Below are 22,910 nucleotides of genomic sequence, written 5' to 3'. Positions count from 1 at the left end.
AAAAATAGATAGAGAAAGTTCAGTATTATTTTCTGCGGCGTAACTCACGCTGTTCACCTGTTTAATTTGAGGGGGTTTAAGGGGGTTAAGTTTGCTGGTGTGTAATGTTTACAATGGACCAGGCCGACTCCAACGTTCTAATTGAGGAAATTGAGACCAACGATGTGCCGGACGATGAGTTGGAGCAGTTCGAGGAGACGCAGCCCCTCAGGATTGTGGACATCATAGACATGGCTACAGGGGAGGCCGAAGATAGTGACCAGAACTACGACTACGAGGAGGAAGGAGCGCTAATCAAGCGCTATGTGCAGGGAGTGCAGTGCCTAGAATTCCCAGACTTCTGCACAAAGCTCGAGCCCAGCGACGAAGATGATGAAAATAATGGAGAGGAGGAAGCAGAGGAACAACCCACAGTGTCTGCGCAACGAAAACCGCCGGTGGGACAGCAGCAGGAAGGTACTCGCTCCGGCGGTGGCGGAAATCTGGGGCGAAAGAGCCAGCTGAGCCCCGCTCTGCAAGGATTGATGGGCGAGGCGAACCTGAGCTTCGCGTACGGCCGGTATGAGACAGCCGAACGAATTTGCATGGAGATCATCCGCCAGAACCCGCTGGCCAGTGAGCCGTTCTACACGTTGGCCGAGATCTATGAAAATCGCGACGAGGTCAAGTTCCTGCACTTCTCCACTCTCGCGGCACACTTAAACCCTCAGGATCGCGACATGTGGATAAGAGTCTCTGATTTGCTGGTACAGCAGGGCAACATGGCCCGTGCCCGTCTTATTTATACAAAGGCCATCAAAGTGCTTCCAAAAGGTTACTTGTTAAGGCTCCGAAAAGCGCAGCTGCTGGAGAAAATGGGCGAGACGAATGCGGCCATGTTCACGTACCTCAAGATGCTGCCCCTGATGCCGCCAGAGGAGTGGAGCACGTGCCTTAGCACGGCGAAGAATGTGGCTCGTTTCTTTCACGTCCTCGAGAAGCATGCGATAGCTCTCGAGGCCATGGAGGGGGCGTACAGTGTATGCGGAGCCCGCTTCAGCCTGGAGGATCTCAACATGTATCTCGAACTGTTGATTATCAACAAGCGATACTCCAAGGTGCTCAGTTGCCTCAGAGAGCGAACAAACTTTGAGCTGGAAGACGATCAGGAGGAGAGCCTGGAGATGATTTACTTTTGCGTTATACCCGACGACTACGCGCCCGAGCTGAGGGCCAAGTTATGTGTGAGTCTGATCCATCTGCGGGCCCACCACCTCTTGGGCTACCTCATCCAGAATGTACAGGAGCACATCACGCTGACTGTGGGCCGCGTGGAGCTGTACATGGACATCACAGAAGCCCTGATGCAGGAGCACAAGTATGCCGAGGCCATAGCCCTTATGAGTCCCATCACCGATGGCGATACCTTCGACTGTCCCGCCTTCGTCTGGCTGCGGCAGGCGGAGTGTCTTCGCCAGCTAAATCGCACCAATGAGGCCATCCAATGCTACCAGAGAGTGGTCCATCTAGCCCCCGTTTGCTACGATGCCAAGTTCACGCTGTCCGCACTTCTGAAACAGCAGGGCCGGCATGAGGAGGCCGTCGAGGCCTTGGAGCAGTCTGGCGAGGTCGAGGGCCAGCCCTTGATTGCTCGCCTGCTCTACGAAAGATGCGTAATGTTGAAGCAAATCGGGCGCATCGAAGAGTTTCTGGACGTGGGATATGTTTTGCTCAGTAGACATTCCATCAAGCTGAAAAATCGCGAAGAAATGATAGCGGCGGCCAACGGCGGAAGTACCTACAATGCCGAGAGCTTAAAGGCCATTATGCAGATGCGAAGTCTGGCAGCTGGGGCGACGGGATCAACAGAGCCGGAGCTGCAGGTAAAAATACTTACTTGTACGATTCCGAAAGAATTCCATTCAATTGAACACTCTTTAGGATCCCGGCAAGAGTGCCGCATCAGAGGCCTCCGATCTGACCATCAAGGATGAGTACGATCTGTTTCTGGACCTGATGCGCACGGCCCACACACATGGCATGAGCAGTGCCGCCGAGAAGCTCTGCTTCGCAATGGTCACCACAAAGAGGTTCACGTATTACCATTACGAGATTGAAAGGATTATGATACTGGCCTGCTATTTCAATGACGACTGCGCCATTGCGTTTTCGTATCTGCGTGAACTCATCGCAAAGCAGCCGAACCAGATAAACCTGTGGAACCTGCTCTCCCTGCTCGTCCAGAAGGGGGAGGACATGCGGTACTGCCGTTACATACGGCGTCTCCTGCATCGCCAGCCACTTGTCGACCAACAGATGCGTCTCTTCCTGGGCCACTACCATCTCAACTGCAGTTCATTCAAGTACGCCCTCAACGTGTACGTGCCCATGCTGCGCGAGAATCCCGATCCCCTGGTAGCGCTCTCCATAGCCGTCGTCTTCAATCAGTTGGCCCTGCAGAAGAAGGTGCTCCGGAAGTCGGCAGCCGTAGCTCAAGCGGTGGCCTTTGCCGAGCGCTATAAAGAACTCCGGTCTGCTGGCGATGATTTCTCCAGATGCGCTGCCCAGCAGGAAATCTTCTACAATATCGGACGCATCTACCATCAGGCCAATATACTCCACCTCGCAGTCGAGTTCTACGAAAAGGCTTTGGCCGTGCATCATCCACTGATTGCCGAGTATGAGGATACTCTGGGACTTCAGCACGAGACGGCCTTCAACTTGCATCTCATCTACCGCGCCAATGGCAACCCCTGGAAGGCCCGTCAGTATCTCATGCGTTACTGTGTGGTGTGATATATGTATTTAAGATGATCAATAGAAAATAGGTGAAAATATGTAAATGTGTTTATTTGAATCTCCGTGGAGACATACATTCAGTAATTGGTGAGCATTTAGATTGCCAAAAGAAAGGCTAGCAGGCGGGCATAGTGCAGCGACGATGTTTGACCAAACGCTTGGGACAGGACTGGCCGCCATGCTTGGGCTCGCTTATGACAAAGCGATGGCCCTCGGAGAAGCCGACGCCGCAGCTGACGCTACAGGCCGACCAATTTTCCCACTCGGACATGATGCAGCCTTTGGGTAGATTGCCATCTTGGTCAGCTGTGCTCGAGGCGGAGCCTGTCATGCTGCAGGTGTGCAGACAGTCGTTCTCCGTAAGGAAGTTGTTCCGGTTTCCACGGCAACCGCCGTAACTGAACGCATCGCAGCGATGGGTGTGCGGATTGAAGGCGTAGCGCTGGTAGCTGCCGCGGCAAGGACCAGAGTCCGGCTGTTGAACGCAAATGTCCTTGGCCAGCTCCATATTGATGTGGCAGTCCTGCGGGTTAACACACTCCTTCTGTTGATGCAGCTCCATTCGCTGCGTGCAGTTCTCCTTCTCGGGTCCGTTCTCCAGCAACAAGAGACGGGTGCGGATGGTCACGCCGCGACCACAGGTGGCTGAGCACGGGCTCCAATCACTCCACTGTGTGGTGGGACAAGTCGGATCGGGCAGCTCCACTTGCTCGTAGGTGCAGTCTGGCCGCATGCACTTGTTCTTCTCCACGATGGTGATGTGCGGGCAGCGCTTGCGACCCAGATGGTTGACAAAGGTGCGAGTCCGCATGGTGATTCCGATTCCGCAGCTGGCAGAACACTCGGACCATACGCTCCAGGGCGATGTCTTGCAGAGACCGGCTCCTTCGCCATTGTCGTTGACCAACGACTGTGAGTTGGCCAGGTTCTCGCCCTCATCCTCGTCTCGGTCGCGGCTGGGGGATGAGCCTTCGGCGCACTCGGCCACCGCAGCCACACACATCTCCTTGGAAACCAATTGGCGACTGCACTTGGTCTGCTCCGCCTGCTGGGGGTAGACATATTGCCGACTGCGCATCCGGATGCCCTTGCCACAGGTCACAGAGCATGGGCTCCACGTGGAATAGTCGGTAACACGGCACTCAGCTGGGGATAAGAAGATGTAGTTAGCATTAAAATAAAATATGAAGTTCCTTTCATCTTACCGCGAGTGTCCTGCTCCTCTGCATCGTCCGACACCTCCAGCTGGAGCGCTTGCAGGAACTCATCATCGCAGTTACGTGAGACAATCTTCTCTCTGCGCAAATGCAACTTGGCCAGTGGCGTCATCTCGCGGCTCTGCGGGTTGTAGAAAGGAGCACGGGGATCCTCTGGGTACATTGTCGTAATGCGGTACATTCGTTCCGGGGGCTGTGTTTCTGAATTGGGCGACTACAGGAGAATGGACATTAGGCAATTGGACGAGGCATCCGAGAAATCTAAGACGTCACCATGTAAGTGATCCCACTGTCAGTGCCAGCATCCCAGGGATACAAATCGAAGTCCAGAGACTCCTTCCAGCTGCAGTCGTCAGTGCAAAGGTCAACGCCACTGATGCCCACGACCCAGTCCGGGGAGGGACCAAACATCGACACCATAGACACCTTGGGATGCTTCCGATCCACGCGGAACTTGGAGGAGGTGTTCTCGTTTACATTCGGATACCAGAGGCCTGCGGCTTTGATCAACGTACGCAGCTTGGGCCCGTTGGCTCGAAGCTCCGTCTCCAGAGCTGCTGGCGATCCCCATTCGGCCAACGAGCGAAAACCGGCAGTCGCAATATGATTCTCGCCCCAAAATGAGAAGTTGGACTCGTGCGAGGCCCCAATCACGTCCGAAAAGTGGGTCAACCAGATGGCAAATGGATAGTCCTTCGGATGCGTCTCATTCGACCAGATGCCCTCGAAGACAAACTGTAAATGGACCAGTACAATTGATTATAGTTACCTTAAGGACCGCAACCACTTCCTATTCAACTTACGCTGTACTTGGCCTCGTCGCAGGCGCAGCATTCCTTCTGAGCCGTGGCAGCATCTGGCTTGCGCTCACACATCACCGCCGACAGGTTGCCGTCATCCGCATACCACGCACGCGGACCCTCGTAAACCATGGCGGAGAGTGCTACGCAGCCAGATCCGGACTCCGGAGCTACCCACATCACCTGGACTTCCGTCTTGGGCAAGTCATCCGCCTCCGAGACGGTGTTCACACACCGATCATTGAATTGGGTTAGCGAATCACTAAATAGCTGGAACCGGCCTACTCGTCGAGGACTGGCCACTTGGGGGCGTCTGGCGCCAGTTTGAGCCTCTGCAGTAATGGTGAAGTGGGTGAAATGTTGCACCTTTGAGTGCGTGCGGGAACCGAGCAGGAGTACTGGAAAATATTTAAAATTCGCGGTTAAAAATATTACTCTACTTCACTCGATAGTGTCATCTGCAGCTAGGGGAGGAATATATATGAGACGATATATTTTGGTGTATTTCTGAGGGTCGGTCACACTAGATACGAGAATTAGCAGCTGTGGAACATTCGATTTAAGAGTTCGCGCGTTTTTTGTTGTTGTTCAGTCTTCGTGTTGTTATAAAAATGTCCTCGTTTCTTGATATTCTGGGCGATGGACATGTGAACTTTGAAAAATGTGGGGACGTTGTTGTTTCGCCCAAGGACAACATGGTCGCCATGTTCTGCCATTTCTGCAAAGACATTTTCACTCATCTGCCGGAGTTCATGAGACACCTTCAGTGGTCCCACAGCGACGTGTTGCAATTCACAAAGGAGCAGAATGTTTACAGAGTCGAGGAACTGATGTCCTTGGAGAGCTCAGAAGATGATGTACAGTCGCAGGCAAACAGCTGCAGCAGCGGCGACTCGGGATTGGCAGGCGAAATGGAAGATGCAGATGGGGAACCAGGATCATCCGAGTGCCTGGCAAATAATTTGGAAATAATGGATGCACTGGCAGCATTCGATGTGGATATCGATGGACTGAATAATGTCAGCCACGAACAGTCGTATTCAAAAACTCCTCCGGATTCTCGGACAGAAGGTAAGTCCAGTGCGACAGGTTCTTTAACTTACTTTAAATGGTAAATACTTTTGTACCGGTAGATATTGGGGAAAAATGTGCCGCAAGAAATATTCTAGCAGAAGTGGAAGCCATGTTGCTTGAAGATGAGGGCGACATTTCTCCCAGCTCCCAAACTGTCCAGTCAGTACATTGCCGTGCGGAGAGGAAAATCCAGGCAGAACCTATCATAACAGAAACACCCGTCAAGAAAACGTACTCCAAAGTAAACTACACCGAGAAGGAGATAGAGGCCCACAGCTCGAAAGGTTTCCGTTGTGCCCGCAAGCCGGGGAGAGTGGAAAAACCACCGAGCATCTGCGACCTTAAGAGCTACAACATTACCAGACACTCCCGCAAAAGGGAGGCGATCAAACAGCGCCTAAGCAGCGTAAAAAAGCGTATCATGCGCTCCCTTGAAAATGATGTGTCAAAGCCAGTCGTTATGAATCTAAATGACAGGCGTCTGCCTTTAAAAGGCACCAGCATTAGGCAGGAATTACCATCATTAAAAAATGAGTCCAAAAACTCAGGTGTGGCCATTGGCTATCAAGTCGCTGCTGTAGCTACAAAATTGCCACGTGACAAATTGGAGTCTAAAGAAAACTGCGCTATGTTAACTCAAGCGATCCAGTCTAGTGAAATGAAGCCAGCCAAAACTTCGGCTAATGTTAGTTTAATTAGGCCAGCGTTAACCTCGCCTACAGCCAAATCTTTAGTTAAGGAGAAATCGGTCCTGTCCGCTTTGACTAATCGAAATAGTACTACAAATAGCACTTCTATCGCCTCGGTTCCTGCTAGTCTGCGTGAGCCATTGGCTAAATACGAGGCAAAGACTTACAGGATAAGTCCCGGGCTCAACAAACTGCGATCCAAATTGAATAACTCTCTTAGCTCTAACATTTCTGGTCCACCAAAACAATCAAAAATGCCTTCTCTATTGGAAAACAGTTCAGTAAATGAACTTCCAGCTGTCTTGGAATCTACGAACCCTCCCAATTTCGATTCGGAACAGCCTTATGTGGTGTCTACGACGATAAAACCATCCATTCGTCCATGCCCCAGTAGGACAGCTGTTAAGACAGACAGAAACATCTCCCATCAGCCTGTAGCTAGAAGATCAACCGTGAATATAGAGCGGGTTGATATTCTGCCACCCATCAATATAAAACAGAAGATGAAAATGTCAGCTAAGGATATACCGTTTTGGGAAAGTATAATTATCTCAAGTGTTGCCAGTCAACAACCATCAGAGTTGAATACCACAAATAATGCAGTGGATCAGCCCCCAAAGCGTCCAGAGCGCAGATCTTCGCTAACGGTCATCTCCAGTAGCCCAATTCAGGCTATGAAACCCATGAGAAGGTCTTCTATGACAAGAGAAAACACATCTCCTGAAAGCTCAGGAATTCTTCGTTCGGGAGAAGTTGAAAGTCCTGCAAAAGCCAACAAACGTACGAAAGACAGTTTTGAAGAAACTAGTTCCTCCAATGAGAAAGGCAATGCAAAACGATCCAAATTAGAGCAGAATAGATGCTCCATGAACTTTAGTTTGTCGGCGAGCGTTACAGAGTATATCCGGAGTGATTTGAAAACCTCAAAGTTGGATTTAGACAGCCTCCTTCGGTTGACTGAGCCCCTAGAAAGCGATGCTTTTGAGAACACACTAGTGGAAGACCAAGTTGTAAGTGCTTGCCCGATGATAAATACATCCCAGGCGTAATGTAAATCCTTTTTAATCACAGAAAAACGCCACAAAAATGGGAAGCCCACAGAAGGAGTTTACTAAACTCCAAATTGGTGTCAAGCCTGAAATGGATGCTCTGAAAGAAGACCTTAGGCTGCTGAAGACGGTTGGGGTAAGCAATAGGTCTTAAAAATCGCTTTGTAATGGATTAACTAACAAATTATTTTCAGTTGCTTGTATTAAAAGATTCCTGCTTTGAGGATAAACTGCCCTTTGAGCAGTCGGAGAGCTTTCGTAAAACAGCGGCCAAGTTTAGCAAAATCTATCATACGTACGATACAATCTGGAGTTACAGGAAAACAAAGACCATTGGAGTACACCAACGCCTAACCGAGCAGTTGAACTCATTCACCGAGGAGGTAAACAGGGAGATTGACTGCCACTTGACCACGAACGAGATAAAACGTATTCTAAACTTAATTAACTCGTGGTATGCGTATCAGATCGATCAGAGGTTCTTTAGGAAGGCGACCCTTTCGTACAGCGTTGAGCACTACATGTTCCTGTTTCACTTTCTGCCAAAGATTAATCCGACTGTGTACTTTTGCGAGTGCTGTGAGGAGATTTTCCCCAACGAAGCGCGTTACAAGAAACATGTCCAGAGTGTACATGCTGTACACGCGTTTACATGCTCCGAGTGTGGTAAATCCTTCAAGCGCCTCTATTTCTACGATAAACACCTCAAAACAGTACATCTTAAGCCATAACGTGCCAAAACATAATTACTTAGTATTAGTTTTTTTTAAATTTGTGAACCATTTTGTAGAGCACTCAATGCCATTTAGTGAAATTGTATAGCGAGTGCGCCGATAAATAGGCGATTTGTATATCATTGTGTACAAAGGCTTTTATGAGACTGCTTCCACTCTTAATTCGTGGGGAGAGTGGTCATAGCAGTCAAGTTCATGAACCGCCTGGACGAGTTCTTATCCAGTTATCTTCTTTTTATCATGTTACGCCTTAACGTAGTTCAAGTTTATTATATTGATTTTTTAGTAGTAATTTAAATCTGCCTATTTTCATATTGCCATGTTAAAAATAAAGTACACACTTTTCTATTATTCTCGTATATACCACCATTTCGTATCAAGTGGAACGTGAATCGAAATGAAAAGATGAAAAACATCTGCTCTGAGCTCTGGGTTCTTATCGCTCCGCTCTTCTTGCTTGTAGGCCTTAAGTGACCCGAACAGAGCTGATTATGAAACCAGAGGCTACGCTACCTTCGCTACTTACAATTATACGTCTTCCCGGGTACATATCCATTGGGTCCATCAGCCACAATTAATTTGTATCCATTGTCACCGCGTGTGCGCCGACCATGAAGCAAGTGGGTGGGCGCACGCGGACAGGCGGAGGCTGCATTAATTGTCTGCCAGACGTAAACGAGGCAGGCAAGCAACAGCAGCAGCGATTGCCCCATCTCAGTTTCTTTGTTTCTCGCGTTATCGTTTGACGGTCAAAGTGCTCCGGGTGGACTACTGCGAAGGCGAACAAGCAGCCGCTTCAGGCGAGGCACAACAACTGACTAACTAAGCCGGAGAACCGAGCGATCTTCAAGTCGGGCAGCAGCCCGAAGCCGGATGTCACTCCGGTGATCTCGCGCTTTCTGATTAAGACTACTATTGGGTGAGGGTTTCGGCTACTTCGCTCCTTTAATATAGGTACGCTCCGTCATGTCCGTTTTCTATTAGTACATATATATATTTTGTGGTAAAATTTACAAATAATATTACAATTACATATCTACTATATTCCCGGTAACATTTTTCATTATCGTCCTCATACTTGTATATAGTTTATAAATTTGTTGGTTGGCCTGCATCGACTACAATGCGCTTAGGAAACTCAACGTTCGTCGTGAGCGAAGCGAATAAACTGATAAATAAACTGAAATACGCGATTGGGAGACACCACAACGAGTTAACTGATAACTACTGATCACACGACTGGGGCACTCGATCGAATAAAGAATACACATATGTACGGGATAAGAGAACTATAAAGCATAAAGGCAAATCACAATCGCAAATGAATGTAATACTAAAAGGTCAGAATGGGCGTCTCCCGATGATCCAGCAGATCTGCAATAGAGTTTTTCAATGAGAGACACGGAACTGATGAGATTGTGCCTTCGGTCTTACCCTTCGCAATGCTCCACCAGGGCAGTGTCACATAGGTGAGGAATGCATTCAGCGGCGTCGACTGCTGACGTCGATTCTCTTTCCAGAAATGAAAGGACTGCGTAAAGCCGCGACTGGTCCACAGCGGATTGTAGGCGCCATCGTCGAGCTCTAAAAGTAGAAAAACGCACACATCACATCAGTTTCTGTCTAAATCTGAAGCAAATGAGGCTACTGGCATGCATTTGAGTTAAAGGAATATAAAAAGGAATCCTTTGCAATGACCTTTTAGGGTCTTCTTGGGCACATCGCACCAGTAGTAAATATTAGTGCCGTCCGGGGTGCGGCGCTTGGGCACCAGGTGTAACATCTTGCTACTGTGCGCCTGCTTGGAAGTGCGTGGTAAGGTGGCACTAGACTCCTGGTTGCCATTGGCCACGTCCAGCATCGGTGTGACCTCCGTGGGCGAGACGACAGTGTCTGCCAGCTCATCGTTATCGTTCACGTTGCCGGACGGACTAGCCGGCTGCAGTGGATGGTTTTCCGGTTCGACAGGTACGAGGACAAACTTCTCGAAGCGTTGCGAGGGTGTCTTGGGTGACTCTGACTCCACCACAGGCAGCTCTTCGCGACCTCGCACGCTGATCATCAGCTTGCTTTCGCTCTCGCTCATGACGGCCATCTTGGGTGCCCCGGTGCCCTCAGATTTGCTGCCGTTCAAGGAAGTGGCATCGTCGGCTATTTCATACTCCTCCGTCTTTGCAGGAGCTGTTGAATTTGGCGTTTTTGCATTGTTATTGTTTCCAGCCTCTGCCTTCGATTGAGCGTTCGATTTTGTCTTGCCCTTGTCAATTTCCTTGTCCTTATCCTTGCCTTGTCGTAGCCGCTTGGGCGACATCTTGGACAGGAAATTACTCGTCGATCCGTTGGATTTCTGGTTAGAAGACTTCTTGTCGTTCTCCTTGTTCTTATCTTTCTCTTTTTCTTTGCCCTTGTCCTGATCCTTAGCCTTAGCAGGGCGCAGTCTTGGGGTAATTATCTTCTTGGTGGCTACCGGCAGACTCGTTCTGCGATCGGCTGCACTGAGTGAGGCGCTTCTTGTGATGCTTCCGCCCAGTGGCTTGCGTTTGCTGTCGGCGGGCAGTCTCAGGCTGCTGCGCTTGCCCACCAGCAGTTCGCTCTCCACACTCAAAATACTGGTCTTTGGCTTAAGACGAGACTGTCGCTTGTCCGGCATCTTGCTGAGACAGGCAGGCGTCTCATTGGACGGATCCTCGCATCTGGGACAGTACATCTCGGACATCTCCGGGGTGTCTGAGGTCTTGGACGATGCCCAGCGCTTCTTACACTTTTTGCCGCCAAAGCAGTTGCAGCCCGTGGTCGTGCTCGTGCCGGATTGATCGCTGGCCACAGTCACCTCAACGGCAGCGCTTAGGGGTGGTGGAGTAACAGCTGGAACAGCTGCCGCTGCAGCTGCACAATCACCGTCACCACAACCTGGAGATTCGTGTGTCGGCCCCTGGTCTAGCTCACTCGTTGCGGGAGCGAGCGTATCGGAGCACTTCGGATTCGAGTGCAGTTTTGCCGCGGAGGCCGAGAAAGCAGGACGTTGCTGATCTACAAGTAGATATAGATCGGTTTTTGCGTTTATAAGCATTGATACATCGACACACATGTACAACCGAGGATCGGCCCAAGCAACTTACAAATAATTGGCAACAGAAAGCAGTTAAATAATAAACCAGAAAGGGGCGACATATGTAGATATTCTAGGGGATCGAGTGTTTTGTGGAGCTTGATGACAGGAATGAAACGGTTAATGTTGATGCCACCACCACAGGAAGAATTGGGGTCAATGAAAAGCTATTCTATCTCTAAGAACATTCTCTCAAGGGGGGAAAGTTCTCGAATGTTTATCCATTTCCATTCTCATTTATTCTTGACAAACTTTTCCCTCTCGTGTGTGTACATTGAAACGAAAGAAACGGAAAAGGTATTCATGAAATCAGGGTAACGGGTATAACGAAATAATTTTGGGTTGTCCTTGTGTATTATTTGTCCTGCTTTCTCGGCAATGTCAGGGTGTTCTTTATATATATACTCTGGCGTCGCTTGGAGGTAGATTAAAGTATATATATAAATTTGATAATTGGAAATAGGTAAAGGAAAATCATCGACGGAACCACAACACATTACGAGGAACAACTCAAGAATAAACAGAACGGAACGGAAAGGAGCAGGCAGAAGAAGCGGCAAAATCTACGGCAATGAGTGCAAGGCGGCACACGTACAAATACGAATGTGAATGTGGAAAGCATGCAACTAAGAAATGCTCAAATGAATAGAAAAAATAAGAAAATAGTTTGGATTGGGACTGACCGTCGCGCAGATCACCGGCCTCGATCTCCGATACCTCGCTGGCCAGCGAGTCCAAGCCTTCGTTTTCGGAGCGTGCCTTTGCGCCGACATTGGAGCTGGTGCCGCTGCCCACCATATCCTGGGCGTTGGCATTCTTTGTACGCCAGCCGTAGCGCGAGAAGTTGTTCAGATTAGCGCTGGGGTCGCTGAGCCGGCGTTGGTGACGGTAGGTGCAGTAGTCATCGTTCTCCTCCTCCCACTCGTCCCACATGTCTGTGGCACAGAAGCCCGGCTCGCTTGTGGGGGTCTCCACGCCGGATCCCTTTGGCTTGGTCACGGCCATCTCGGCATGACCCTTTCCCTGAGGTCCCTTCATGCGGACAAACTCGCAGCGTGTCTGCACTCCGGCTCCGCTGCTGAACAGCCCAAAGGACATGCGCTGAGCCACCTTTGAGCTGAGACTCGATTGCTGCAGAATGAAACGAACAGGAAATTACACGATGGTTATGTTTTTGTGGCTTTCAAACTAACCCTGGCATCGTAAACCTTCTTTAGGGCATCGTAGCGTATGGATCCCAGGAAGATTACGCCCTGAACTGACCCATCCTTATCGTTGGCCACCAGCTCAACGCACACCATCTCGCCATCGCGCACCAGTATGTCGCTGAACACCTCGTCGAAGTTGTCCACCATAAAACAGATGTGTGGATACGTTATCTCCTCGCCCTCCCCTTTGGTGTCCATCTTCCTTCGGCTAGGACTGGCGTAGACGCGCTGAGAGTGCCTGCGCAGTACCTGCAGCTCCTTGGGCGACGTTCGGGTGCAAATGGCCAGCGTCAGGGTGTAATCAAACTGGTGAATGACCATGTTGAGATAGACCGTTTCCTCCCAGTCCACATCGGGATCGCCAATGGGCAGTTTGCGCGAGTCCTTGCGGAATACCTCTACCTCAGTCTTAAGAGGATAGGAATATAGTATTTAAAAGGAGGGTCAGAGAAGAGGTCCACCTGCTGGACTCACCTCATATTTTGGCATGTGGCGTGAAGAGCTCTTCACGTGTTTCTTTCGCACGAAGAAGAGCAAATCGTCCGAATCGATGCTATGCTCGGGTTCTGTTTGGAAGAGGAAGTGGCGCACAAAGAGATCCGTCCAGTAGGTTGTGCCCTGGAGCACCACAAAGCCGCCATCTGCAACATTATCAAAAATCAGTTGTATGTTCCTACGCATTTCACTAGGGAGCTGCCCGACAGGTGAACAGCTGTTGGGAATGACACCCACCACCCCCCGCAATCACAAAAGGATACGCCGCTTACATAAAGGAAAACAAACTGTGGGCCAAAAAAAAAAGTGGAGAGGAACACACACTGACACACAGCCAGTTGTAGGTACAGACAAAAGGCAGACACAGAGACACACTCTCCCTTAGGGGTTGCGCTGACAAATCGATAATGTGCAAATGTAGACAAATTTTCTCAATAAGAAGGAGAAATGAAACTGGTTAAGGATACAGGAGTCAGGACACGCACCATCTTTGAGCAGCTGCCGCATCTCCTTGGTGCGCTGGAAGTTGATGTCCTCCAGCAGCTGCTGCAGCGGCGTCTGGGAAGCCTTGAGCAAGGCGGCTGCGGCGCTGGCTAAAGCCATTCTGACGGGGGATTTCCTCTACGATGGCGATGACGAATAGCTTGAATTTCGCAATGTGCAACGCTACCAATCCATAGTCGGCGGGCGGGTAGGAGGGTGCAGGTTATATCAATATTTTCAGCTCCCACAGAGTCATTTGTTGGTGCTCGTGTCGCAGCAGCGTCGTGATGTGTTGTATTCGGGAAATCTATTCCGGAGCGAGTGCAAGTCGCGAATGAGGCAGGAAACCAACCGCCACAGCTTTCGACAAACGCGCGCCCTTTCCCTGGGACCTTTACGGGGGTGGTTTTCTTATTCTTTCTATCTTCTGCTTGTTATCAGTTATCAGCTGTTTTGGAGTACAACTGCATTGTCACCCCTTCCTTTGTGTTAAATAATTTACTTAAATACACACTTCTGCAGCAATGAATTGAAGCAAGTCGTCAAGCCAGATTTGTATTGTTTAATAGCTAAATAAACTATCTTTTATAGCCAAAACAAATAGAGTCAATAGTGTTGGTAAATGCCGATAACATTTATGCTATTCGAATTCGATATATAGATCGTACTATCGATAGGCTTGCACCTCTAAGTCAAAATGAGGTTTTTTTCCGGCGTTATTTTAATTTTATCAATTAAATTATTAGGTGAAATAAACGCACAGTCCAATGAAGTGGTAGGCTGTGGCGGCTTTATAAAAAGCCATGCCGATATTGACTTTTCCAAAGTAGAGATCAAACTGTAAGTTCCCGAAAACTTCGTTGCCCGCTGATAAGATTGTGCGCATGGTGCGGTGCTGGCACTAATTAAATAATAAATTAATGCTCACCCGCCATATTCTTTCAACTTCGGATACCACAGATTGACGAAACAAGGCTCGCTAAAGGATAAGACTGATTGCTCGCCGTCAAATGGTTATTATTTCCTGCCCATTTATGATAAGGGTGACTACCTGCTAAGCATATCCCCGCCGCCCGGCTGGAGCTTCGAGCCGGAGCACGTTGAACTGAATTTCGATGGAAAGAATGACGTGTGCAGTCAGGGCAAAGACGTGAACTTTGTGTTTAAGGGCTTCGGCATAACCGGCAAAGTGGGCCTGGCCACTGGCGGCGGAGCACGTGATGTAGATGTAGAACTTCAGTCTGAACAGGGCGAAGTGAGGCGCACAAAGACAGACATCAATGGCATCTTCTCGTTCACCCCTATCATCCCTGGAAAATATGTAATTAAGGCCACGCACTCGAAGTGGCACTTCTCCAAGGCGGAGCACGATGTCGTGGTTGTCAGTGGCAACACAGAGCTGCCGGAAAACTCTCTGGTGGTGTCTGGTTTCGATATCAATGGCCGCTTTGATACAAGTGCTCAACTCCCTGGCAGCTTAGGCGTGGCTTTGTTCAAAAAAAAGGGAGTAAGTGGAGTGTATGAAGCCTAATCAATCGAATCATTAATCTGACTTTTGTAATCATCAGCAAGCTCTGGTGCCAAAATGCGACAAGTCCTCTGTCGCAGCTTCAAATAGTGGCAGGAGCGAGTACGAGTCTGCCGCCTCTTGCTACACCCTCATTGATAAATCTGGCGAATATACATTCAAGAACGTACCCTCTGGCAAATACCTGTTGCAGGCCATTAACGAGAACACCAAGCTAAAACTTCACCTTAGTCCCGATTTCCTGGAGGTGGAAGTGGGCAAGGATACGCTGCAGCTGAAAGAAGAGTTTAAGATAACTGGATTCACCATCTCGGGCCGTGTTTTGGGCTCTGCCGGTGGCGCGCCACTCAAGTCGGCCATTGTCAAGCTGAATGGCAAGAAGGTGGCCGAAACAGATGCCCAGGGTAGCTACACGCTACAGAACATCAAGGCGGGGACCATCAACATAGAAGTTGAATCGCCACAGTTGCAGTTTGCTCCATTGCAGGTCAAGGTCCAGATAAACACGGTTGAGCTGCCGACGATTGTTCCCTCCGCTTACGAAGTGTGCGGCAAAGTAGTGTCTACGAATTCTTATGCAGTGGGTCTCACGAAGCTTGGCTCCACCTTCCACACAACGACTAAAACACAGGCGGGAAGCGGTACCTGGTGCGCCTTTCTTCCTGTCGGTAAGTTCAGCATAGAGGTTCTCACCACGGATGCGGACAAGGCCAGTGGCGTTCAATTCTTCCCCGTGCAGCAGCAGACCGAGGTCAAGGGGGAGCCCATCAATGGCATAACCTTCTCACAGCTTCGTGCCAAAATTCGCGGAGAGCTGCAGTGTTTGCCGGATGCCACGGGCACATGCACCGGGGCCGAGGTCACGCTCCAGGCTCTCGACGCCACCGGCCAGCCAACGACTAACAAATGGAAAGCCAAGGCTCATCGTAAGTGCTGACTTTGAGGCTCTGTATCTCTGCTGACTATTGGTGGAATTCTTTCCAGGTGGAAAATTTGTATTTAAGGACATGCTGCCCGGACCGTACGAGCTGACAATACCCCAAGGAAATCTCTGCTATGAATCGACGCGCGTCTTCCTGAACGTTGCATCCGCCGAAGAGGATGCACCGCCGTTCATTCACAAGGGCTACGAGGTCTCCATCATCTCCAGCCATCGGGCATTGGTTAGTGATGTTAAAAGATAATTCCTAAAAGCCACAAAGCAAGCTAAGTGTTCTGTTCATTCTCCCCTATTCAGATGAGGTATACCCACGTTACAGGACCCACGGAAGCAAAGGCACCATCGGAAACGCTGAAAATTCTATCCGGCGTGAACACCTTCTGTGTGTCGAAATACGGCAGCTACGACTTCAAGCTTGAGGGCTGCCATACTTACGATGAATCTTTGCCTTCAAAGTTCATCACCCCAGAGCCAGAACAACTTCAGACGCTGATCATCAATGCGGTTGCCCACAAGACTGGCATTCGCGTGTTATCCACGGAGCCAACGGCTGACTCCATCAAGTTGCTTCTCGAATCAGAGAAACTGGGCAAAGAGACCATCACGCCCACGGCCGAGTCGCACAAGGTAGATGGCAAGTACGCCTACCGCTACGACACCTATCTAAAGCCTGAGGAAGTCCTCCACATTACACCCGTGAGCGATGTGATGCTTTTTGCGCCACAGAACCAGGATATCGTGGGCGGCAGCGACTGTGTTGACATTGCCTTCAACTTTGTGGCTACTAGGGGTCTGATATTGCGCGGCAAGGTGGTACCGGCGATTAAGAATGCCAAGATTACCCTGTCCTTCCCCGAGCATCCCGCGCTGAAGGACATCGAGACACTCACCGCCGTGACTGGCGAGTTCAAGTTTAACCCCATCGATGCGGGCATGGCCTTCGATCTGAAGGCGGAGAAGGAGTCGTACGTGTTCAGCGAATACAATCGTCAGTCGGCATCGTTCAGTGCCCACAAGCTGTGCGAGATTTCCGTAATTGTGAAGGACGAGGCGGGTCAGCTCTTGGGCGGTGTCTTGCTGTCGCTGAGCGGTGGGGAGAGCTATCGCAAGAACCTTGTGACTGGAGAGGATGGTGCCATCAACTTCCACTCGCTGTCGCCCTCGCAATACTATCTGCGACCCATGATGAAGGAGTACAAGTTCGAGCCGAACTCCAAGATGATCGATATAAAGGATGGGGAGACCAATCAAGTCACCCTCATGTGAGTCTTCTTGTTTCAGCTGGAGTCTATACCTTGCTGAACAATGTTGTTTTTCCACAGTGGGAAACGCTTTGCCTACTCCATCTTTGGCACCATTACTTCGCTTAATGGCCAGCCCTTTGCCGAGGTTAATGTAAAGGCCACCGCCGATGAGAGCTGTCACAGCCAGCAGGAGGAGGCCACGAGTGAGCCCAATGGACAGTATCGCATCCGTGGCCTTCAGCCTGGCTGCAAGTACTCAGTTCGCGTGGTGCCCGACAACGAGAGAGTAGAGCGATCTCTTCCCAACGAGCACGAGGTCAGCGTGGGCCATCAAGACGTGCGCGACATTAATCTGGTGGCCATGAGTCCTCTGAAGATTGTGGACATCACGGCCCGTGTGACGGCCACTCTCAACGATCACTACAAGACTCTGCGCATTGTAATGTACCGTCGTGGCAACTCCGACTCTCCGGTGTTCTCGCAGCGCGTGGGCACACCAGTGAATCCCAAGGCCCGCCTGAATCCAGGCATGACTATATTCCTTCCGCGAATTCCCCTCGACGGCAAGAGCTATTTTGTGGAGCTGCAGTCGACACTGTCGGACAAGACGTACACCTATAAGCTGCCATCGACCAGCTTTGTAGCCGACAGGGGTTCAGTGTTCATCCAGCTGGACTTCAAGCCTGAGGTGCGAGCAGCCGAGACAGATCTGAATCAGAACTCGATCTCCGCGCTGGTTCTCATTGCCCTCGTGGCGATTGCCTTCTTCAAGCAGGATTTGGCCACCAACTTCCTCGCCTTTGTGTGGGGCAAGCTCAACGATCTGGCGTCTGATCTCTCCCAGCGCCACAAGATCAAGACTCAAGTGCGCAAGAACGAGCCGAGAGAGAGCCAGCGAGAGATCGAACAATTGGCGGAGCAGATAAATGCCATCAAAAAGAAAAAGACTAAGAAGATTTAGTCCTGATTGCTGCGTTCTCTCCTTAGTCGATCATCAATTTAGTCACATTTCAAGGTATTCATTTGGTTTTGTTTTTTTCCCCTGTGTAACTCTTGACTCATGGAGATTTCTAGTTCTGTTTTCATATGTAGATGAGGCAAGTTTATTTTGTGTTTCCATTCTGGGTACGTTCTTCACTCTTATAGCTAAAATAAATAAATACAATAAATAGATTAATTGAACACATCGCTCCAACATCACTCCGATCTACGATCCGGACTACTGCATCAGAATGTGCTCGGCAATTGAGCTTAGCATACGATCGCCGCGGCGATTGCGCAGCTTGGCATTTCGCCGCTCAGCCTGCAGGTTGATCTCGTTCTGGGAGTCCAAGCTGCTGGGCTCGGTGGCCGCCTGCTCCTCTTCCTGCTGGCCCTCGGCTTCTGAAGGCTCGCCAGTCTCGACGAATATGCACTCGGGATTCACGGCCGCGCATTCGCTGAAGCTGTTGGCCCTGGCCTCGGGATTGCGCGAATTGGTATACTTCTCGAAGAAGCCGCGTCCCACAATGCGGAAGGCCATGCTGGTCAAGGGGTTCAGCTTTGATCGGAACTCCATTTCGCAGACGAAGCGACGGCGACAAGCCTTGGAGTCGAGGCCCAAGAAGGCGAACATGAAGTCCGCAATCCTAATCGAGAGTTTACCAAGTTTGGTTTCATTTCATAAGGCATCTCCTCAACTGCTATACTCACTGCTCTTCAGCGGGCATTTGACGGGCCACACTCTCGGAAATCTCCTCGTCCACAATTTCTACCTGTTCTTGTTCCTGCTCATCATCCTCAATCTCAATTTCCGGCTGCTCAGCAGCACTGCGCTTACCACGACGATGCAGATCGGAAGGACCCGTCGGAGTGTCACTATGATAGTCGCCGTGGACATCAGAGACTATGTCCGAGGCGGCATAGCTGCTGTAACCGGAGTATGGTTCAAAGCTAGATCCAGAGCTAGAGTCAAAGGATGTCGGCGCATCGTAGTGCTCCGAATGATCGTGATCGAGGGAGTAGGGAATGTGATCGTGATGACTGTACGACGCAGGACTAAATCAAGGAATTATGGAAATGATTATTAGTTTACAATAGGACTACACAACTCACGGATGATCCAGGATGATCTCCTGGTTGCATTTGGCATGGGGCCAGAAGTAGCGCAGACCCAAGTAAATAGCGCTTCCAACGAAGAACGAAACGATCACCACTTTCACCTTGATAAAGTAAGCAATGGCCAAGGGCCAGAGATGGCGGTCTGGAAGAAGCGGGATCAATCAAGATTAAATAATTTCTCGTTGCATCATGGCAGGAAAACTTTTACCAGAAGTTCTACAACTGAATGAGAGCGAGGGGGAACGTGATCTACGGCAATCCATTAAACAATATCTGTGCCCCGATTGAAAGTGAAAAGTGTTAAATGAACGGAACGATTCGTGATCGTCCAATTGGGAAAGATGCGTCTGGTTTGGGATGGGGAGAAACTTTCCAAAGAAAGTGTCAAATTGGCATGTGTGTTCATGTGTACACTCCCGATTATTATTATGCTGATGATCCCAAGTGATCAGAATTGTAACTTTTTAGTGCTAATTTTTGTATAAATGACTTGCTGAACACATCTGGATCTCTCGATTGGATAACCATAACCGTGATCTACTTACACCAAAACATGTGGTGACGATGCCGACGGGTACGTCCCTCGAATTCCATCAGTTCCCGGCCTAGATTCTCCCAGCTTTCCGTTTGGTTATCCAAGGCGGCCGGAGGTTCAGCGCTTTCCTCTGTTTCCTCGCAGAAGACTAGGGTGAGGTAGAGCACAAGCAGCACAGCCGCATACCAAATTGTATTCTTCTGCATGATGATAGAATAGATGTGTGTGTAGATAACAAGCTTGTATCCTTTGGGCTTTTTTATGTCACTGGAACACTGTTGCTGCAGAACTGAATACTGAATGATGCATCTCGACTGGGGGTTAACGTTTATATACCACCGGCAGAGAGACGATCGGCGATCGACTCCTAGTTCAGGGTGATAATTGATAGTGCCTTGTTGTTGTGGATTTACGCGAAGAGTTTAACACATGCGTATACAGTGGTGACGAACTGGAAGCTATGCTTTTTTAATGCTTGAAGCATGCATTTGAATATCTAACGAAATTTCTTTAAACTGGTGCAATTTCACTTTCTTGAATCGTGCTCAATTTTCTAACCGTTTTGTTTTTGCTTGAATTAGTAACTATTACGAAACTACAATATGGTTTTTCATTATTTAACATGCGGTAAAATTGTAGCAAACTTTAAAGAACAAATTTGAAAATTCATTTAACTGGCGCGCAATTTTTGTTCTTTCCCCTGGATGTTCTTAAAAGTTATCGAATTATCTAGTCGATTTTATCCATAGCTTAACCTACTGTAGACCAGTGGGTACGAAATACACTCCACAAATATTATAAAACTTGAAGACATTTAGCGCAGTTCAAGTGAAAAATATCAGCGCCAATTTTTTTGAAAGTAAAGAGAATGGATGGCTCTACAGTAATAATTAACAAACTGTTTAACTAAAATTGTGCATAAATAGAGGGGGGTCAAGTGGGTTAAGCTCGTTTTTTTCCATTAAGAATGCCGGGTATAAACCCGGTATAAACAAAATAATTGTTAAAAATGTCATCCAGCTTGACGTCAAATGAAGTGGAAGCCAACCCGGCTCCCGATCCCCAGGCGCCCATCACACGCAAGGGATTTCTTATATCGCTGAAGAACAGTGGAACCCCCATGCCGATCCCAGAGCAGAATTTGGTAAATTTATCAGGCAGTCGAAGACTGCTCAAAGAAATATATTCGTGTTTTATATACTTTTTTCTATAATTAGTATGGACGCTGCCGACCCGTCGCCGAGTTCGAGAAGCTAAACCGCGTGGGTGAAGGCAGCTATGGCATTGTTTGTAAGTCAGCCTAAAACCGCATCAAACCGAATAAACCAACATGATTTCTCCCAGATCGAGCTCGTGACACTCGGAACAACGAAGTTGTGGCCCTGAAGAAGGTGCGCATGGACCAGGAGAAGGATGGCCTCCCGGTGAGCGGATTGCGTGAAATAATGATACTAAAGCAACTCAAGCACGAAAATATCGTCCGCCTGCGGGAAGTTGTCGTGGGCAAGAGCTTAGACAGCATATTCCTTGTCATGGATTTCTGTGAGCAAGACCTTGCCTCCGTGCTGGACAACATGGCCCAACCGTTCACCGAGTCTGAGGTCAAGTGTATTACGTTGCAGGTACTGCGAGCCCTTAAATATATTCACGATCGGTATATAATCCATCGCGATTTGAAAGTTTCAAACCTGCTGATGACGGACGATGGGTGCATCAAGTTAGGCAAGTAAAGCGAGTGCTATTTCTAGTTTCAAAGCTAACCTTTTTGTGCTCTTACAGCTGACTTTGGCCTGGCACGCATGTATAGCAATCCCCCCAAACCAATGACACCGCAAATGGTGACCCTGTGGTATCGCGCCCCGGAGCTACTACTCGGATGCAAAACACATACCACAGCCGTGGACATGTGGTCGTTTGGCTGCATACTTGGCGAGTTACTACTGGGAAAACCAATGCTGCCTGGAAGCTCAGAGATAGCCCAGCTGGATATGATAATTGATCTGCTTGGAGCGCCATCAGAGTCCATCTGGCCAGGTTTTTCAGAGCTACCAGCCGTGCAAAACTTCACATTGAGCCAGCAGCCGTACAACAATCTAAAAACCAAATTTAGTGCAATCGCACAGGCGGGCAGAAATCTCCTCAACATATTGTTCATCTACAACCCCAATACCCGAGCCACAGCCGAAGAGTGTTTGAACAGCAAGTACTTCATTGATCCGCCACAGGGTAAGCTAATCATCAATAGAATAAATGATAGCCTAAATCTGTCCACTTGCAGCCTGTGACCCACGCATGATGCCCACATTTCCACAACACCGAAACAATACAGCCCCGCAGCAGGCCCAGACGTCGGCAGACATTCCCATTTCTGATTTGTTAAATGTATTCATAAAGAGACAGCGCATGGATTAAAACGTAAACGAATTTATTATGCAATGCACCCAGTTTACAGGTATGGCCTATCCATAGGCGTCTTCTTGGCCTTCTTGTCGCGAGCACGTGGGAACCAACGGTGCTTTGTGGTGTGTGTCAATTTCGACAGCTCGTAGCGTGCCACTTCAGGATGCTTCCTCTTGAATCCCTGCATCGCCGTCTTCAGTGCAGTTTCCTTGATCACCGCAGAGGTTTGCGCTTCCACAACTTTGGGCAGCGGCTTTGAGTGTTCGTAGGGGAAGGCTGTTTCTGCATGCCAGGCAACTATTGTTTTGCCATTTTTTGTAATAGCCACGCCGTCCACCAGACTCTTGCCTCCGATGGCGTTGCAGTTCACGGCATTTTTAGAAAATAAACGAAAACTTGTGTATAAACGTGCCGCCCAAGCCATTTTTATCATTAACAGATGAAAAAACGAACTTAGCCCACTTAACCCCCCTCTATTTAAACAGGTGAACAGCTTGAGTTCCACCACGGAAAATAATATTGTTTTG

At 49.2% G+C, this 22,910-nt stretch overlaps 8 protein-coding genes across 11 annotated transcripts; 4 read left to right on the top strand and 4 right to left on the bottom strand.

Annotated features, from left to right (window-relative positions):
* The first annotated feature begins 45 nt into the window (after positions 1-45).
* LOC4804095 (general transcription factor 3C polypeptide 3) lies at positions 46-2,816 on the top strand. Its single transcript, XM_001360676.4, has 2 exons — positions 46-1,862; positions 1,921-2,816. Exons 1-2 carry the CDS (start codon positions 105-107, stop codon positions 2,773-2,775), a joined length of 2,613 nt encoding a protein of 870 aa, XP_001360713.2. The 5' UTR covers positions 46-104; the 3' UTR covers positions 2,776-2,816.
* On the bottom strand, positions 2,805-9,167 carry fat-spondin (extracellular matrix protein f-spondin). The gene is made up of 5 exons (XM_001360674.4): positions 8,868-9,167; positions 4,799-5,193; positions 4,269-4,730; positions 3,984-4,209; positions 2,805-3,924 (listed from the first exon to the last, which is right to left on the bottom strand). The coding sequence occupies exons 1-5, from the start codon at positions 9,052-9,054 to the stop codon at positions 2,894-2,896; spliced, it is 2,301 nt and encodes a 766-aa protein (XP_001360711.2). The 5' UTR covers positions 9,055-9,167; the 3' UTR covers positions 2,805-2,893.
* On the top strand, positions 5,289-8,700 carry tef (teflon). 2 transcript variants are annotated; one of them, XM_001360675.4, is made up of 4 exons: positions 5,289-5,866; positions 5,929-7,568; positions 7,630-7,743; positions 7,802-8,700. In XM_001360675.4, the coding sequence occupies exons 1-4, from the start codon at positions 5,407-5,409 to the stop codon at positions 8,336-8,338; spliced, it is 2,751 nt and encodes a 916-aa protein (XP_001360712.4). In that variant the 5' UTR covers positions 5,289-5,406; the 3' UTR covers positions 8,339-8,700. The 2 variants fall into 2 exon arrangements, with proteins under 2 accessions (XP_001360712.4, XP_015039599.2); XM_015184113.2 differs by lacking the exon at positions 5,929-7,568 and having other exon boundaries at positions 5,413-5,866.
* Positions 9,168-9,261: 94 nt separating the features above from the next.
* On the bottom strand, positions 9,262-14,222 carry LOC4804092 (uncharacterized protein KIAA0930 homolog). Of its 3 annotated transcripts, XM_033378762.1 has the most exons (8): positions 13,639-14,222; positions 13,133-13,299; positions 12,644-13,066; positions 12,134-12,581; positions 10,040-11,371; positions 9,776-9,925; positions 9,420-9,715; positions 9,262-9,318 (listed from the first exon to the last, which is right to left on the bottom strand). In XM_033378762.1, the coding sequence occupies exons 1-7, from the start codon at positions 13,754-13,756 to the stop codon at positions 9,675-9,677; spliced, it is 2,679 nt and encodes an 892-aa protein (XP_033234653.1). In that variant the 5' UTR covers positions 13,757-14,222; the 3' UTR covers positions 9,262-9,318; positions 9,420-9,674. The 3 variants fall into 3 exon arrangements, with proteins under 3 accessions (XP_033234653.1, XP_015039598.1, XP_015039597.2); XM_015184112.2 differs by lacking the exons at positions 9,262-9,318; positions 10,040-11,371 and having other exon boundaries at positions 9,616-9,715; positions 13,639-14,215; XM_015184111.2 differs by lacking the exons at positions 9,262-9,318; positions 12,134-12,581; positions 12,644-13,066; positions 13,133-13,299; positions 13,639-14,222 and adding an exon at positions 11,461-11,889 and having other exon boundaries at positions 9,616-9,715.
* Positions 14,223-14,275: 53 nt separating this feature from the next.
* Positions 14,276-18,525, top strand: LOC4804091 (nodal modulator 2). Its single transcript, XM_001360672.4, has 6 exons — positions 14,276-14,476; positions 14,597-15,143; positions 15,205-16,090; positions 16,149-16,327; positions 16,402-17,366; positions 17,427-18,525. Exons 1-6 carry the CDS (start codon positions 14,334-14,336, stop codon positions 18,307-18,309), a joined length of 3,603 nt encoding a protein of 1,200 aa, XP_001360709.3. The 5' UTR covers positions 14,276-14,333; the 3' UTR covers positions 18,310-18,525.
* LOC4804090 (uncharacterized) lies at positions 18,381-20,844 on the bottom strand. Its single transcript, XM_001360671.4, has 4 exons — positions 19,994-20,844; positions 19,443-19,590; positions 19,041-19,385; positions 18,381-18,976 (listed from the first exon to the last, which is right to left on the bottom strand). Exons 1-4 carry the CDS (start codon positions 20,187-20,189, stop codon positions 18,568-18,570), a joined length of 1,098 nt encoding a protein of 365 aa, XP_001360708.2. The 5' UTR covers positions 20,190-20,844; the 3' UTR covers positions 18,381-18,567.
* A 60-nt stretch (positions 20,845-20,904) lies between these two features.
* On the top strand, positions 20,905-22,419 carry Cdc2rk (cyclin-dependent kinase 10). The gene is made up of 5 exons (XM_001360670.4): positions 20,905-21,127; positions 21,201-21,273; positions 21,328-21,705; positions 21,763-22,209; positions 22,262-22,419. Exons 1-5 carry the CDS (start codon positions 20,993-20,995, stop codon positions 22,393-22,395), a joined length of 1,167 nt encoding a protein of 388 aa, XP_001360707.3. The 5' UTR covers positions 20,905-20,992; the 3' UTR covers positions 22,396-22,419.
* On the bottom strand, positions 22,388-22,848 carry mRpL42 (mitochondrial ribosomal protein L42). Its single transcript, XM_001360669.4, has one exon. It carries the CDS (start codon positions 22,814-22,816, stop codon positions 22,430-22,432), a length of 387 nt encoding a protein of 128 aa, XP_001360706.4. The 5' UTR covers positions 22,817-22,848; the 3' UTR covers positions 22,388-22,429.
* Positions 22,849-22,910: the final 62 nt, after the last annotated feature.

Source organism: Drosophila pseudoobscura, chromosome 3 (assembly GCF_009870125.1).
Source record: "Drosophila pseudoobscura strain MV-25-SWS-2005 chromosome 3, UCI_Dpse_MV25, whole genome shotgun sequence".
NCBI classification, from domain to species: domain Eukaryota; kingdom Metazoa; phylum Arthropoda; class Insecta; order Diptera; family Drosophilidae; genus Drosophila; species Drosophila pseudoobscura.
Note: the sequence above shows the minus strand (reverse complement) of the source record. Positions and strands in the feature narration are given on the sequence as shown.